Below are 13367 nucleotides of genomic sequence, written 5' to 3'. Positions count from 1 at the left end.
AGGCTCCGCACGCTTGCGCGAGGCAGTGCGCGTTGTGGCGCAGCTCGCTTGCTGCCCACACGCGACTGCTTTGCCTTGCTTTCGCCCTCGCCCATTCGTCCATTGCTCACAGCCCACGACACAAGGCAGGGCTGCTGCCTTGTGCTCGTGCACCATGGCCTTGCTCATTGCATTCGTGCCGCATGGGCGACGAGCTCCCTTGCTCGTCGTCACATGCCCGCACTATACAACACCCCTTAAGGGTAACACGTAGCGTCCATTGCTTTGTGCGTGCAAGTTATATGAGCGAATTTAAAAATTTATATTTAAAATTAATGACAAATTAATAAATAATATTAATTTCATAATTTTAGGGCGAAAAATCGAAAATTTATTATTCAATTGATTTCCGATTAACATGGATTCAAGTATAGGTCATAAAAATTTAAAATTTAACATAAATTTACAATTTTTATGGTGGTTTTTAATCATAGGTATCTAATTAAATTATAATTAATTATGAAAATCAAATTAATTCTAAATTATTCTAATTTTCAACAAATTAATCATAATTACAAATTAGATTGCATAATTAACAAGGCTAGGCATTCAAACTTGTTAAACATATACAGTAGGTCAATCAAAAATTCAAGATTTATCAACAAGAATCGCAAACATTTAATTTAACATCTTAAATTTACGAAATTTTGCATTCGAAAAACTAAAACCTCCGAAAAGTCATAGTTAGGCTTCGAATTTGAGAATTCTGGATTCGGCAGAAAAATACTTATTTTTTGTCAAAATTTTAGAATGCCTTTTTACATGCGGAATTGACACAAAAATCACTCGATTTGGATGAGTAACGAAGAAACTGCAGAAAAACTACGTACGTATAATTAAATAAACGCAATTTGCAATTAATTAACAATTACGAAAATTAATCACCCCTTTTAATTCTTGCAAATTTGTAATATTTAACCATGTTCATGCAATTTAGATTATGAAAATAATAAGAGGCTCGTGATACCACTGTTAGGTTATGATACATATGACAATTCATAAATCATGCGGAAAAAACCATTAAGCCAGGAATACATATTATTTACACATAATCATTTAGCATAGTTTAGATGCATACTCTTTGTTGCGTGCCTTCCCTAGCTGCGCCCGAACCGAACAAGAACAAGTCTTTAGGTCTCCAAGTGTCGTCCCTCCGTAGATAGTCCACAGCACGTCCGGATCCGCCTTAAGATTGACCAACTAGAATCGCCCTTAAGGTACTCTGAATTTTCGGCACTTTATAGGCAAATGTATGACTCATTTTTGCTCTCAAAAACTCACTTTAAATACTTGAATGCTCGATGTAAATATGTGACCCTAGGCACGTATTTATAGAGTTATGGAAAAGGATTTGGAATCCTATTAGGATACTAATTTATTTAATTATAATCCTACTAGGACTCTAATTAAATTAACTAAATCTTTTCGGATTAGATTTAATCATATGACAAATCCCGGTAGCTTTAGGATTCGAGTAGCACACAAACACACACGCACGCACAGCAGCCCACGAGGGGCGCTATGCGCGCGCGCGCGCAGCCCGCGAGCTCGCAGCCCACTGCCACAAGCCCACACGCTGCCGCAACCTTGGCGCGCGCTGGGCCTGCCTTGCGGTGGGCCTGGCGCAGCCTTGGATGGTGCGTTTGTGGCGCGCTGGCTTGCTGGGCGATGGCCCGGCTTCGTGCTGGGCCTTCGTCTGGCAGGCCTCGTCCGATGCTAATTCGTACGATACGCTTCCGATTAATTTCCCGATTTCGGAACTCATTTCCGATACGAACAATATTCAACATTTCCGATTCCGGAATCAATTTCCGTTTCGAACAAATATTTAATATTTCCGTTTCCGGAATTATTTTCCGATTCCGATAATATTTCCGATTATGACAATATTTCCGTTTCCGGCAATATTTCCGATTCCGGCAATATTTCCATTTCCGATAATATTTTCCAATACGTACCATGTTTCCGTTTCCGGCAACATCTACGACTTGGATAATATTTATATTTCCGATACGATCCATATTTCCGTTTCCGGCGATATCATCGTTTCCGGAGTATTCATTTCTTGCCTGTGACGATCTCAGCTCCCACTGAAACCAAGATCCGTCGATTTCGAATATCCATAGATGGAGCATTTAATGCCATTAAATACTTGATCCGTTTACGTACTATTTGTGTGACCCTACGGGTTCAGTCAAGAGTAAGCTGTGGATTAATATCATTAATTCCACTTGAACTGAAGCGGCCTCTAGCTAGGCATTCAGCTCACTTGATCTCACTGAATTATTAACTTGTTAATTAATACTGAACCGCATTTATTAGACTTAACATTGAATGCATACTTGGACCAAGGGCATTATTTCCTTCAAAACACACACTGGTACAGCCTTAGCACTACTCAACTCATCCCATATCATCTTGAGTTTGGTAGAGAAGTCAGTGATACTACTACCACCTTGAGAAATTTCACTTAGGTTTAGCCGTAAGCCATAGAACTGTGGACCTGAGGTTACTGAGAATCTTTCCTCTAAATCTTTCCAGATCTCCCTTGCAGTTGACAGAAAAACTACACTCTTAGCAATTGTAGGACTTAAAGATCTTAACAGATAAGACATCACCATACTGTTGCACTTGTCCCAACCTTGGTAATCAACATGATTAAGGGCTGGTTTGGGTAGTGAACCATCAATGAATCGAACTTTGTTCTTGACTGCAAAAACCAGTAAGATACCCCGGCCCTTTTCCATTCAGAATATCCTTCTCCATCAAATTTGTCAGAAACCACAGCTGCATATGGATTTTCAGATGTGTGTATGAAATATACACTGTTGGGGTCTTGCATTGAATTGATAGGTGTTTCCATTGAAACTGAGAATTGATCAGGAACTTTGAGAAGAGTGGAATTGAGTTTGATTTGCTTTGAATTGAGTTGAAAAGTTTGATTTGATCAATGATCAACTAGATTTATCAAACAGATTGTTGAACTTTCTTTGTTCTGACTTGATGTGGCAGGATCTTGCCTGCTCTGATACCATATAGAAGTTCAGAATCAGAACTTCATTAGAGAGAAAGAGAGGAGAGATTTTTTATTTAGTTCTTGAAGAAGTGAATACATTAATTATTGAGCATGACTATGTACAAGTATTTATAGTCATGCTAGCAAGCTTAGTCTATTACAAGTAACTGATCAGCTAGATCAGTTAGTTAGTTACAACTACAACTAACTAGGAATAGACTCTAACAACTTCTCTAACAACCTGTGTACATGTCATCAATCTGTGTACACAAGTGACATGTCACCAGTCCTTGCATTAAGATCAGCTAGAGTAAACAGTTGTGAGAGCAAGGCAGTTAGAAGCTGGCTCTTGTGCTTGTTGTCAGCAGTAGTACTATGATCTGTTTTGTGTTTGTTGCTGTCAGCATTCATGCTATGAGCATGAACTCCAATATTAGCTATAACCAATGTTTTATTTTTCCTGTTCAAATAAGCAATAGCTAAAATTTTCACAACTTTATACGAATATATACAAAAAAAAAATTTAATACATACATAACCGAAAGTAAATTAATATACCGTAATACTGGTTAACGTTTTTTGTCTTTCATTATTGTTTCATACAATACTGCCGGGGTTGTGGACCAATTGAAGTAATTGTAACTGGGGCAGTCATCATCTCCATCGAGGTAGTAACGGAGCTCGCACACTCGACATCCACATTCTCCATAGCCAAACACTCTCTTAATTCGATAACAATGTTGCTCATTGTTGGTCTATGTGCTGCATCTAACTCAACACATTGCTTAGCTAGCTCTGTTGCTCTCCAAATGGTGTTGTAGTTTTCGCCTACCTCAACTCGTATTCTTGGGTCCAATATGCTGCCTATATCACCTCTTTCGTAAAGAGGTGTTACCCATTGAACCAAATGAGTGTTTGTGTATTTTATGATTGCTGACTTCCCTGTTATGAGCTCGAACAGAACAATTCCGAAGCTGTAAACATCGCTTTTTTCGTTCACCTGCCCTGTTAAATGGTACCTGCAGTCATAAACATATGCTTACCAAATTGTTGTTACATCTCGAAATGATAGTCACGTATACTAATTGATCGAGGATTTTATTGGAAAATATACAGCATAATATAGCAGCATAATGAAGGGCTCGATGAACATTCTGCCCCTAGATTGATATCAATTAGAGTTGGGAGAATGGACTTACTGAGGATCAAGATAACCAGTGGTTCCAATGACCCTAGTCTCTAATTTTGAGACGTATTCAGCTGGGAATATTTTCGAGAAGCCAAAATCAGCTACTTTTGCCTGGAGAAAATGTTGATTTAGTAGTATATTTGCCGGTTTTACATCTCTGTGGACAATAGGTGGGCTGCAACCAGTGTGCAGATAATCCAATCCTGTAGATATATATACATAATGTCGAGTTGGTTTTAATGCTATATAACCACAAATCTAAATGAAAACAATTAGTATACTTTGTGAATTTGCACTACAAGAATTTGTATCTTTAACGACAACCTAATTACGACGGGTCAAAAATCCTGTCGCAAAAGCCTTTTGCGACGGGGCTAACAACCAAACAATGACAGGAATAACCGTCGCAAATGTCTTTTACGACGGATTTACGACGGGATTTTCTATTAACGACGGCCCCCTTTTATGACGGGTCCGCGACAGGAAATCCCGTCGTTAATCAACAATTAATGGCCTTTCGCGACGGGATTTCCCGTCGTTAATAGTACAATTTCTTGTAGTGTTGGGATGTATAATGTAATCCCGTGTTTCTTCAAATAGTAGCAGATTATGATTTATGTTTGAATTTCATATGACACACTACTTGATGTGAGTGATAGATATTGAGATAGGACATATGATATAATTCTTGTAATTAGTCTCATAAAGAAGGTTCGTTAGAGAGAGAGTGTTAGTTATGGATTCACCTTGAGCTGTGTCGAAGGCAATTGCAAGTCTCCTTTTCCAGCTTACGACTACACCTGCATTTTCTGATAAAAGAGAAGATAAGATGTTAAGAACTGTTTGACAAACATAAAAATTAGCAGAATATTGATACGCGGAATAAGATGCACCACTTAAAACGAAAATTAACTATCAAATTAAGCAACCTGAAAGAAGAGCTTTCAAGTCCCCTCCAGACATGTACTCATAAATAAGTGCCAAGTTGCTCGTTCCTTCTTCGCAGTATCCAATCAGAGTAACCAAGTTTTTGTGATATATTCTTCCTAGCACATTTACCTGTGCCAAAATCATTTCATTAGAGATGAATAACACCATACTTATGTATATTCAGAAAAGTTATACATAGTGTTGGTAAGAAAATTTAAGAACCTCATTGCTAAATTGCTTAGGGGCATCATTCTTCGAGAGCACCTTGACCGCGACTTCCTTGTTGTTGTTGTCACTCAAGCAACCATAATAAACAATACCATAGCCACCTTCACCTAGTTTTCTGTTGAATTCATTGGTCATGTCCTTTACTTGAGAATAGGTAAACCGTGCCAATTGCAGCCTAGATTCTTCGATTTGAGGTCCCTCTTCCATAGCTTCTGTTGTATTGTTAGTCTCACCTGCACCTGAAAGTAATGTCAATGTATTCGATCATATCATATCCTTCCTCAGCGAATAGAGAGGCTGTGTGTATTGTAGGTTTAAGCTTACCTGATGGACGACACCGCCACCTCCAAAACCAAAAGGCACCCACAATTGAGAAGAATATGATGATAGGTAAAAGTACCTGGAGGAGGACTTTAGACCTCTCTGTCTCAAAAGTTAACAGGAAAGAACGAAATCAATCAGGACATCGAAGTATTTTAGAAAAAAAACGCAAGTCCTGATAAGAGATTTATTACTTACCTGATAAGGAATCTGGCTTATGGGATGCAGATGGGCCAGGGGACGGAGGAGATCCAACTAAATCGAATCCGATATTGCAGCTCGGCAAAAATACTGTAGTAATGGATGATTGATGCATCTGACTGTAAGCATGGCTTAGGCATTTCTCACAAAGGTTACTACTGATATAAGGACTGCATTGTGCAAAGCCTTGAAGTTTTTGATTCGAGGATAGGTTGGTTTTACTTGTGGCAAAACCAAGAGGGAGTTTATTATACGCAGCCTTAATAAAGAGATTATTCATAGTTTTATCAATGAGCTCATTGTGTGGTTTAAGAATGGGGTCGCTTACCAAACTGGTGCTGTTACGGTGCAGTTTGAAAGGACTTTCCTCATCTAGGGAGAAGAATGCGTAGTTAGCATAACGCAAGGTGCAAAACTCGTACCAAACAATCCCTTGTTTCTTAAGTTTGCATTTCTGTACTATTTCCTGCACTGCATACTTGATGCATTGACGGCATGTATTGACATCAACATCGCCTCTGCAGAAATACAGAGCATAAACTTGATCAATACCTGTTCCATTGGTGAACTTAGAGTAGGTTGGTAAGGCGGTATTAGTAAGGATTTGTGTGGAAAGGATGTGATTTAGATGTTCTTCAAATATGCTGCCCGGGATGTAGGAAAACTCAGCATTGTTTGAGCAATCATGATATGGAGGGTCATCCTCGTCGTCTGTTGGCAAAGCACTGTAAATCGGTGTATGACACAGTAGCAGGATCATGAGGCCTAGCATCTTCCCAAGACAACTCATTATCTAATTGTTGCAATTGGTGGAATTCAGGTCTGTTGAGTTTATACACCAATTCACTACTCAAAATCAAACCATTACAGCTTTCCGGCGAACTTTTTGTGATTTGAGATGAGCTGATCGAGATAGTATTTTGACTAATTGATCAAGTTGACCCTATCAATATAGATGCAATCCATTTCCAAGTACTCAAAAAGCCAAATTCCTAAAAAAAAAAATTATCCAAAAATAGTCCCTTTCGTCTTTGAAGGTTCCTACTCCAATACAACAGTTGCACGAGATATGTTCTACTTTTTATTTACGCGCATTGTCAACGTTTAAGTTTTTGAGTGCGGGAAGTATATGAACTTGCTCCTCTTAGTGCCAAAGTTGACAATTTACAATATTATTTGAATAGGTTAACTTAAAGGGATAGACATTTCTCTCTCAATTCTTTTTATGCAACTTGATACTTTGGTCAATCATCGATGCGTTTCTTATGCTTGATCAAGGTCTGCACGCACGTCGAAATGAATATAAATCGATAATTTAACACAAAACTATACATGTTTACCGGTTATTCCCTAAATTACAATTTATAAAACGTCCATCATATGCACTACGCCACTATTACTAGAGCTGACTTAGGCAAATAGATGATTCAGCCTTCCGAAATCCGAACCGACCAATTATTTTCATGTGTTTTACAATGTTGACAGATATGATATTTCCAGCGGCATTTCGAGACTATAACAACATAAGTACAAACACACGAAAACTGTTAACTGTTAAGCCACCTGCACCAGAATCAGAAACATATGAAGAGGAAGAATTGTGGTACTTCCCTTCTAATATCACTCTTCACAATTTTCTGCATAGCCACCCATGTAATCGGTCAGGATGGTACGGGTTCGACGAATGAAACAGATACGTCGCGAACCCTAAAGTTTTTAGTACCTAAAAGAGAGTTGGATGATTTTGTAAAAGTTAGAGATTTGAAAAATGGTAGCTATGAATACAGTGGTTTCTCCATTTTAGTCTTCGAGCAAGCCGCGAAAATCGCCATCCCTTCGCATAAATACGAATTCGAGCCCTATATTAATGTTGCAGGGACGATGAAAGGCACTTTTGATGAAATGCTCAAGGAAGTCGATATTCAGGTGAGTATGTTGTTAATTAACTTGGTATGCAAATGCTATTGGACGAATTGAAGGGAGCATATATTTTTGATATTCCATATACATTGAATAATTGACAGAACAGAATTCATATTGCAAGTGCAGGACTACGATGGCGCAGTTGGGGAGATAACAATAGTAAGTAATAGGATTGACATGGGCTTGGTCGATTTTACAACGCCTTACTTGGACACAGAGATAGGCATCCTAGTGCGTGTGCAGCTCACAGAAAACAGAGAAAGACTTACGGGACTCACACCAATCACAAAAATAATTCTGGTTTTAGTCATTATACTTGGCTCTGCCATCTTCGTTGCAGTAGTATTCTGGATTTGGAAACTATGTAAATTCAAATATGCATCGCCATCGACACAAGCCTCAGGTAATAATATAATAATATGAAATTAGACATAAAGATAGGGAAGTGTTTAATCATCGTATTATCATGATTGCCTTATCTATAATCGTTGTTAACTTGAATGATAACATGGAAGTGTTTAATCCTCTTCTTGTGCGCATCTGAATTGTCTAATATTGTGAAAACTTATAGACTTGAGGAGTTAGTCCCCTTTTTGCCAATTAATTTTGTCGTTTGGAAATGACACGTCTCTTCGGCTCTTTAGTAGTCGGAACAGTGCTCTTCTTCGTCTAGCTGTGGTCCATTTCTTAGTCTTCCTAGAAAATTGGCATGTAGAGTATATCTTATCAAGACTGTACCTTATCTAGGTAGTTATGTCGAGAGAATTAAGACATTCAAAGTTTGTTTACCTCAGTAACATGTCTCAGAATGCTGCTTACCTTAATCAACATTTGTTTTAGCAAACGTTTATTTACCATGTATCTTGATTACGAATACCCATTTCATATAATGCAGGATCAATTTTGGGATCAATAATGTATACGAAACTAGTGATTATACTAGCTCTAATGGTACTATTCCTCACAATAGCTTCTTATACGCCACGCCAAACTTCAAATTCACTACTTTCAACACCACGTTCGGTTAGCAACATAAAGACGTTTGATGATCTTATAAGGAAGAAATCAAGGGTAGGCTATCGACAAGGAGCCTTTGTGAGAGAGTTGTTGGTTGGTAAAGGTCTGGAGGAATCACAATTGGTAGAACTGAAATCTGAAGTAGAATTGCTTCACAAGCTGCAGAAAGGAGGTGAAGAGGATGGTATCGATGCTCTTGTTGCTGGGATACATCATCTCAAACTTTTCCAAGAAAAGAATTGTGTTAATTTTACACTCGTCGAGGATTTCCGTCTCAAATCTGCAGGACTTGGCTTTGTACATACCTCTCTTTCTCTGTTTCTAGTTCCTCTGTTTCTACTAGATGATGCGCTTACATAATTGCTGGTTTTCTCATGCAGGCTTTTAGAATAGGTCATCCTCTTTCTTTAGCAAATAAATTCTCAAGAGCAATTGTAGCATTGATTGACAATGGAGGTATCGCAGATATTCAAGCAAGGACAATTGGGGATTTGGATAAGATATGTCAAGATAACAGTAACAGCAGTGTTGGTTCCCGTTCCACGGTTCAAGATATTATCTCTCTTTGGCTCCCAGTCGCGAGTGCCATATTCGTTGTTGTACTCGTGCTTGTTATGCTTTTATCTTATTGTGGAGTAATGAGCATGATGAAATAAGTCACCACCTTCCGGCTTCCATGACGTATGTCTCGTGCTTGTTCTATAGTCATGTTTTCATTCATTCTTATGATGACTGCTTTACCCCAGACACAAAGTTAATGTATATACATATGTAAATGCAACTGTTTCTGCTTTGGTTGATTTGTGATCTGATCATTTTCTCCACTATAACTAGTCTAAACTCAGAAGGATCCACTGATAGGCAACACGGGTGATGAGGGGATCTCGGGTTTGAAAGACGAAAACTACGTTGTAAATTCAAAGCAAAGAAAACAAAAATATATTTTCAATTGTCCATCGAAACCAATGACAAAGCCGGTAATTAGAGGCATCTAACTGCTACTAACAATAACTACAGATAAAACCCATATTTTATGTACTAAATCAGGCAGCTAGCTCTTATGAGTCATGATAGTATATACGTACTACCGGGGTTGTGGGCTCATTGAAGTAGTTGAAACTGGAGCAGTCATCATCTCGATTGAGGTAACAGCCAAGCTTGAATTCCCAGCATCTGCATTCTCCCAAGCCAAACACTCCCTTAATTCTACAACAATTTGAGTCATTGATGGCCTATGTTTTGCTTCTAATTTAACACATTTCATTGCCAGCTCTGTTGCTCTCCAGACGGTGTTGTAGTTTTCACCCACCTCTAGCTGCAGCCTTGAGTCGAATATGCTTTCAATGTCACCTCGTTCATAGAGAGGAGTTACCCATTGCACCAAATTAGTGTTTGTATTACCTTCTAGTATTGCTGATTTCCCGGTAATAAGCTCTAGCAGAACAACTCCAAAGCTGTAAACATCGCTTTTTTCATTCACTTGCCCGGTAGAATGGTACCTACAGGCATATATAAACGTAGTCTTGTTAAATGGGCTGATGTGATGATAATGTTTATTAATTAATTCAAGTTAATTAGTAAAATGCACTTACTGAGGATCAACATAACCAGGGGTTCCAATGACCCTAGTGGACAATTTTGAGACGTATTCAGCTGGGAAGATTTTAGAGAAACCAAAATCAGCTACCTTAGCGTGAAGATGTTGATTTAGTAGTATATTAGCCGGCTTCACATCTCGATGGACTATGGGTGGGCTGCAACCAGTGTGCAAGTAATCCAATCCTGGTGCCACAGATTATTAAATGATTTTAATACATGCTTTAATAACTAATAATATTAGTTACCAATAATTAAACAGTTAGAAGTACATGAACCATTCCACTATCCGCAAGTAATAGTCACATATCTTATGGCCGGATTGTTAGGAAAGGAAGGAAAAAAAGTCCGTTTCTGCACACCTTGAGCTGTGTCAAACGCAATTGCAAGTCTCCTTTTCCAGCTTACAACCTCACCTAAATGTTATGGTCAAAGAAATAATTAATTAGTACTTAAGTGTTAATTAGTTGGATAAGCTAATCACTGAGATGCAACACTTAAAACTATAATAATATAACTAGTGCACCTGATAAAAGAACTTTCAAGTCTCCTCCAGACATGTATTCATAAACAAGTGCCAAGTTGCCGGAACCTTCGTCGCAGTATCCAATCAGAGAAACCAAGTTCTTGTGATAAATTCTTCCTAGCACATTAATCTGTTACATAATCTTTTGTTAATTGAGCTTTTAATTATGGAACCACAAATTTTACAAAGTCATGGAACATACATAAGTTACAAACCTCATTGCTGAATTGCTTAGGAGCATCATTCTTTGACAGAACCTTCACCGCGACTTCCCGGTGGTTGTCGCTCAATCGACCGTAGTACACGATTCCATAGCCACCTTCTCCTAGAATTCTGTTGAGTTGATTTGTCATGTCCTTTACTTGAGAATAGGTAAATCGTGCCAATTGCATCCTTGTTTCTTCCATTATAGGCGGCTTTATCTCGTCGCCAGTCTTCCCTGTACCAAGTGGCAATATATTTGAAAATCATGGGTAGATGGAAAACACCAAGATGAGGATTATAATTTCCTCATAGAAGAGTTTATAAATTACTTGTGTCAGATTCAAATTTCCAGCTTAATACAAAGTATTGATGATAAAGGTTACATAATGCATGATACTTCAACATATATATGTAATGAAGGAAGTTAAATTCTTGATAAGAATTAATGTTGTGGTGTTTAGTCACCTGATAACCGATGCCGCCTCCAGAACCAAAATCCGCCCATAAGTAACATTATAGTGACAGGTAACAGCACAGCAAGAAGGACTTTATATCGCCCCGAAGCTGATCGAAATCAAGAAGAATTTCAGGACAAATTTCATACTTTTTTTTTGAAAGTAAGAAAATTTATTAGAATCGGAAAAGCACAAACACACACAAGCAACACAAAGAACTTGAGGAAGAGAAAACCTTCTAGGAAGGACTCCTCCAACCTCAAGCCTCAAAAGAACAAAAAGCCAACAGGCCTAACAAAATAAACTAAAAGGGAACACAAGTTAAACACTCAAATTTCATAGTTCTCCTCTTATAAGGTACTTGTATTTCAGATTTTCAGTAAGTTATGTAATTAAGATAGCAAATTTTATTACCTGATTGAGGTGGTAACGGGGTTGGAGGGGGTGATCCATATAACTCGAACCCAATATTGCAATTCGGTGTAAATACAATAGTGTTAGACCATAGATCCATCTGCCTAAAAGCAGCCATTAGGCATTGTTCACAGAGATTACTAGTAAGAAAAGGATTGCATTGTGCAAGGCCGCGTAGTTTCTGAGACGATGATAAATTTGCTTCATTTGTAGCAAAACCAAGAGGCCTATTTCCATCATAAGCAACACTGCTAGTGAGGCTTGTCATAGTACTTTCAAAGAGATGACGGTGTGGTTCAAGAATTGGGTCACTCACCGAACTGGTGCGGTTATAGTGCCGTGCGGGAGTACTTTCCTCGTCAACTGAGAATATGGTGTGGTTGGCGTAACGCAAAGTGCAGAAGTCATACCAAATAATCCCCTGTTTCTTAAGTCTGCATTTCTGTACAATTTCCTGTATTGCATCCTGAATGCACTGATGACATGTATCGATATCAACGTCGCCTCTGCAGTAGTAAAGAGCGTATAATCGATCGATACCTGTGCCATTGGTGAAGTTAGAGAAGGTTCGAAAGGGGGTAGCAAGCAATTGAGTGAAAAGGGTGTTGTTGAGGTTTTCTTCAAATGTGCTGCCTGAACTGTAAGAAAAGCCTGTGTCTGGGCAATCATGATACGGAGGATCATCGTCGTCGTCATCGGCTGCAGCAGCACTACATGTGGGTGAAACTAGTACCAAGGTGATCATGATTAGGCCCATGATCTTCCTAAGACAACTCATTTCTCAAATTATTGTACTCAAATTAGAGGAATACAAAGCGAAAATGCGCTTTGTGCCTCGATTAATTTCTTAATTTACTCCAAATCGAAGTACAGATGTTCTTAGCTTTTAGATGGATCAGTCAATCTAAGATGAGATGACATGATTTCTAATAAAGCAGACCATTCAAATATAGAATAAAGAAGTACGTATCAATATGTCATGCTTGTTTTTAGTGCCAAAGTTGACAAATTAAAAAATAAAATCCAACTTGCAAGCTTGAGATTCTTGTACACTTCATGATTGCATCTTCAAGTTCTTAAATTAACAACTAGGGACGACTTGGACAGCTCTGGTTAATTAACTCTTCCGGTCAATGCATTCGATATGCTTGTTCGAGGTCTGCACCCGCGTCCCAACATAACTAAAATATTGTTAGTCAAAATGAGACAGCGATTAATAATATACTCTTGATACAACTTGCAATGATTAAGTAATACAAATAATTGAATCTCCTAATTAAGTATAGGATATACCAATTACCAATCAGA

The 13367-nt window shown here is 38.3% G+C and overlaps 3 protein-coding genes across 3 annotated transcripts; 1 reads left to right on the top strand and 2 right to left on the bottom strand.

The window, feature by feature from the left end:
• Positions 1-3123: 3123 nt before the first annotated feature.
• On the bottom strand, positions 3124-6841 carry LOC110797465 (putative leucine-rich repeat receptor-like serine/threonine-protein kinase At2g04300). The gene is made up of 8 exons (XM_056841201.1): positions 5922-6841; positions 5727-5825; positions 5397-5641; positions 5174-5303; positions 4991-5053; positions 4255-4447; positions 3614-4074; positions 3124-3515 (listed from the first exon to the last, which is right to left on the bottom strand). Exons 1-7 carry the CDS (start codon positions 6712-6714, stop codon positions 3645-3647), a joined length of 1953 nt encoding a protein of 650 aa, XP_056697179.1. The 5' UTR covers positions 6715-6841; the 3' UTR covers positions 3124-3515; positions 3614-3644.
• Positions 6842-7448: 607 nt separating this feature from the next.
• LOC110797453 (glutamate receptor 2.6-like) lies at positions 7449-9664 on the top strand. Its single transcript, XM_022002570.2, has 4 exons — positions 7449-7850; positions 7974-8250; positions 8743-9161; positions 9245-9664. The coding sequence occupies exons 1-4, from the start codon at positions 7509-7511 to the stop codon at positions 9518-9520; spliced, it is 1314 nt and encodes a 437-aa protein (XP_021858262.2). The 5' UTR covers positions 7449-7508; the 3' UTR covers positions 9521-9664.
• Positions 9665-9791: 127 nt separating this feature from the next.
• On the bottom strand, positions 9792-13049 carry LOC110797452 (putative leucine-rich repeat receptor-like serine/threonine-protein kinase At2g04300). Its single transcript, XM_022002569.2, has 7 exons — positions 12060-13049; positions 11656-11754; positions 11202-11425; positions 10987-11116; positions 10823-10876; positions 10457-10646; positions 9792-10363 (listed from the first exon to the last, which is right to left on the bottom strand). The coding sequence occupies exons 1-7, from the start codon at positions 12835-12837 to the stop codon at positions 9949-9951; spliced, it is 1890 nt and encodes a 629-aa protein (XP_021858261.2). The 5' UTR covers positions 12838-13049; the 3' UTR covers positions 9792-9948.
• Between the last annotated feature and the right edge of the window lie 318 nt (positions 13050-13367).

Source organism: Spinacia oleracea, chromosome 3 (assembly GCF_020520425.1).
Source record: "Spinacia oleracea cultivar Varoflay chromosome 3, BTI_SOV_V1, whole genome shotgun sequence".
Lineage (NCBI taxonomy): Eukaryota > Viridiplantae > Streptophyta > Magnoliopsida > Caryophyllales > Amaranthaceae > Spinacia > Spinacia oleracea.
Note: the sequence above shows the minus strand (reverse complement) of the source record. Positions and strands in the feature narration are given on the sequence as shown.

Bases quoted from the DNA above. Each gene is read 5' to 3' on its own strand.
- LOC110797465 (XM_056841201.1), bottom strand. From the start codon at position 6,714: ATGAGTTGTCTTGGGAAGATGCTAGGCCTCATGATCCTGCTACTGTGT. The intron at 5,642-5,726 runs GTAAGCTTAAAC...CATTACTTTCAG, and splicing joins GTGGCGGTGTCGTCCATCAG to GTGCAGGTGAGACTAACAAT. The intron at 4,075-4,254 runs GTAAGTCCATTC...TTATGACTGCAG, and splicing joins ACTGGTTATCTTGATCCTCA to GTACCATTTAACAGGGCAGG.
- LOC110797453 (XM_022002570.2), top strand. From the start codon at position 7,509: ATGAAGAGGAAGAATTGTGGTACTTCCCTTCTAATATCACTCTTCACA. The intron at 8,251-8,742 runs GTAATAATATAA...CATATAATGCAG, and splicing joins GCCATCGACACAAGCCTCAG to GATCAATTTTGGGATCAATA. The intron at 9,162-9,244 runs GTACATACCTCT...TTTCTCATGCAG, and splicing joins AATCTGCAGGACTTGGCTTT to GCTTTTAGAATAGGTCATCC.
- LOC110797452 (XM_022002569.2), bottom strand. From the start codon at position 12,837: ATGAGTTGTCTTAGGAAGATCATGGGCCTAATCATGATCACCTTGGTA. The intron at 11,755-12,059 runs GTAATAAAATTT...GATTTCGATCAG, and splicing joins CCCGTTACCACCTCAATCAG to CTTCGGGGCGATATAAAGTC. The intron at 11,426-11,655 runs GTGACTAAACAC...CACTTGGTACAG, and splicing joins GAGGCGGCATCGGTTATCAG to GGAAGACTGGCGACGAGATA.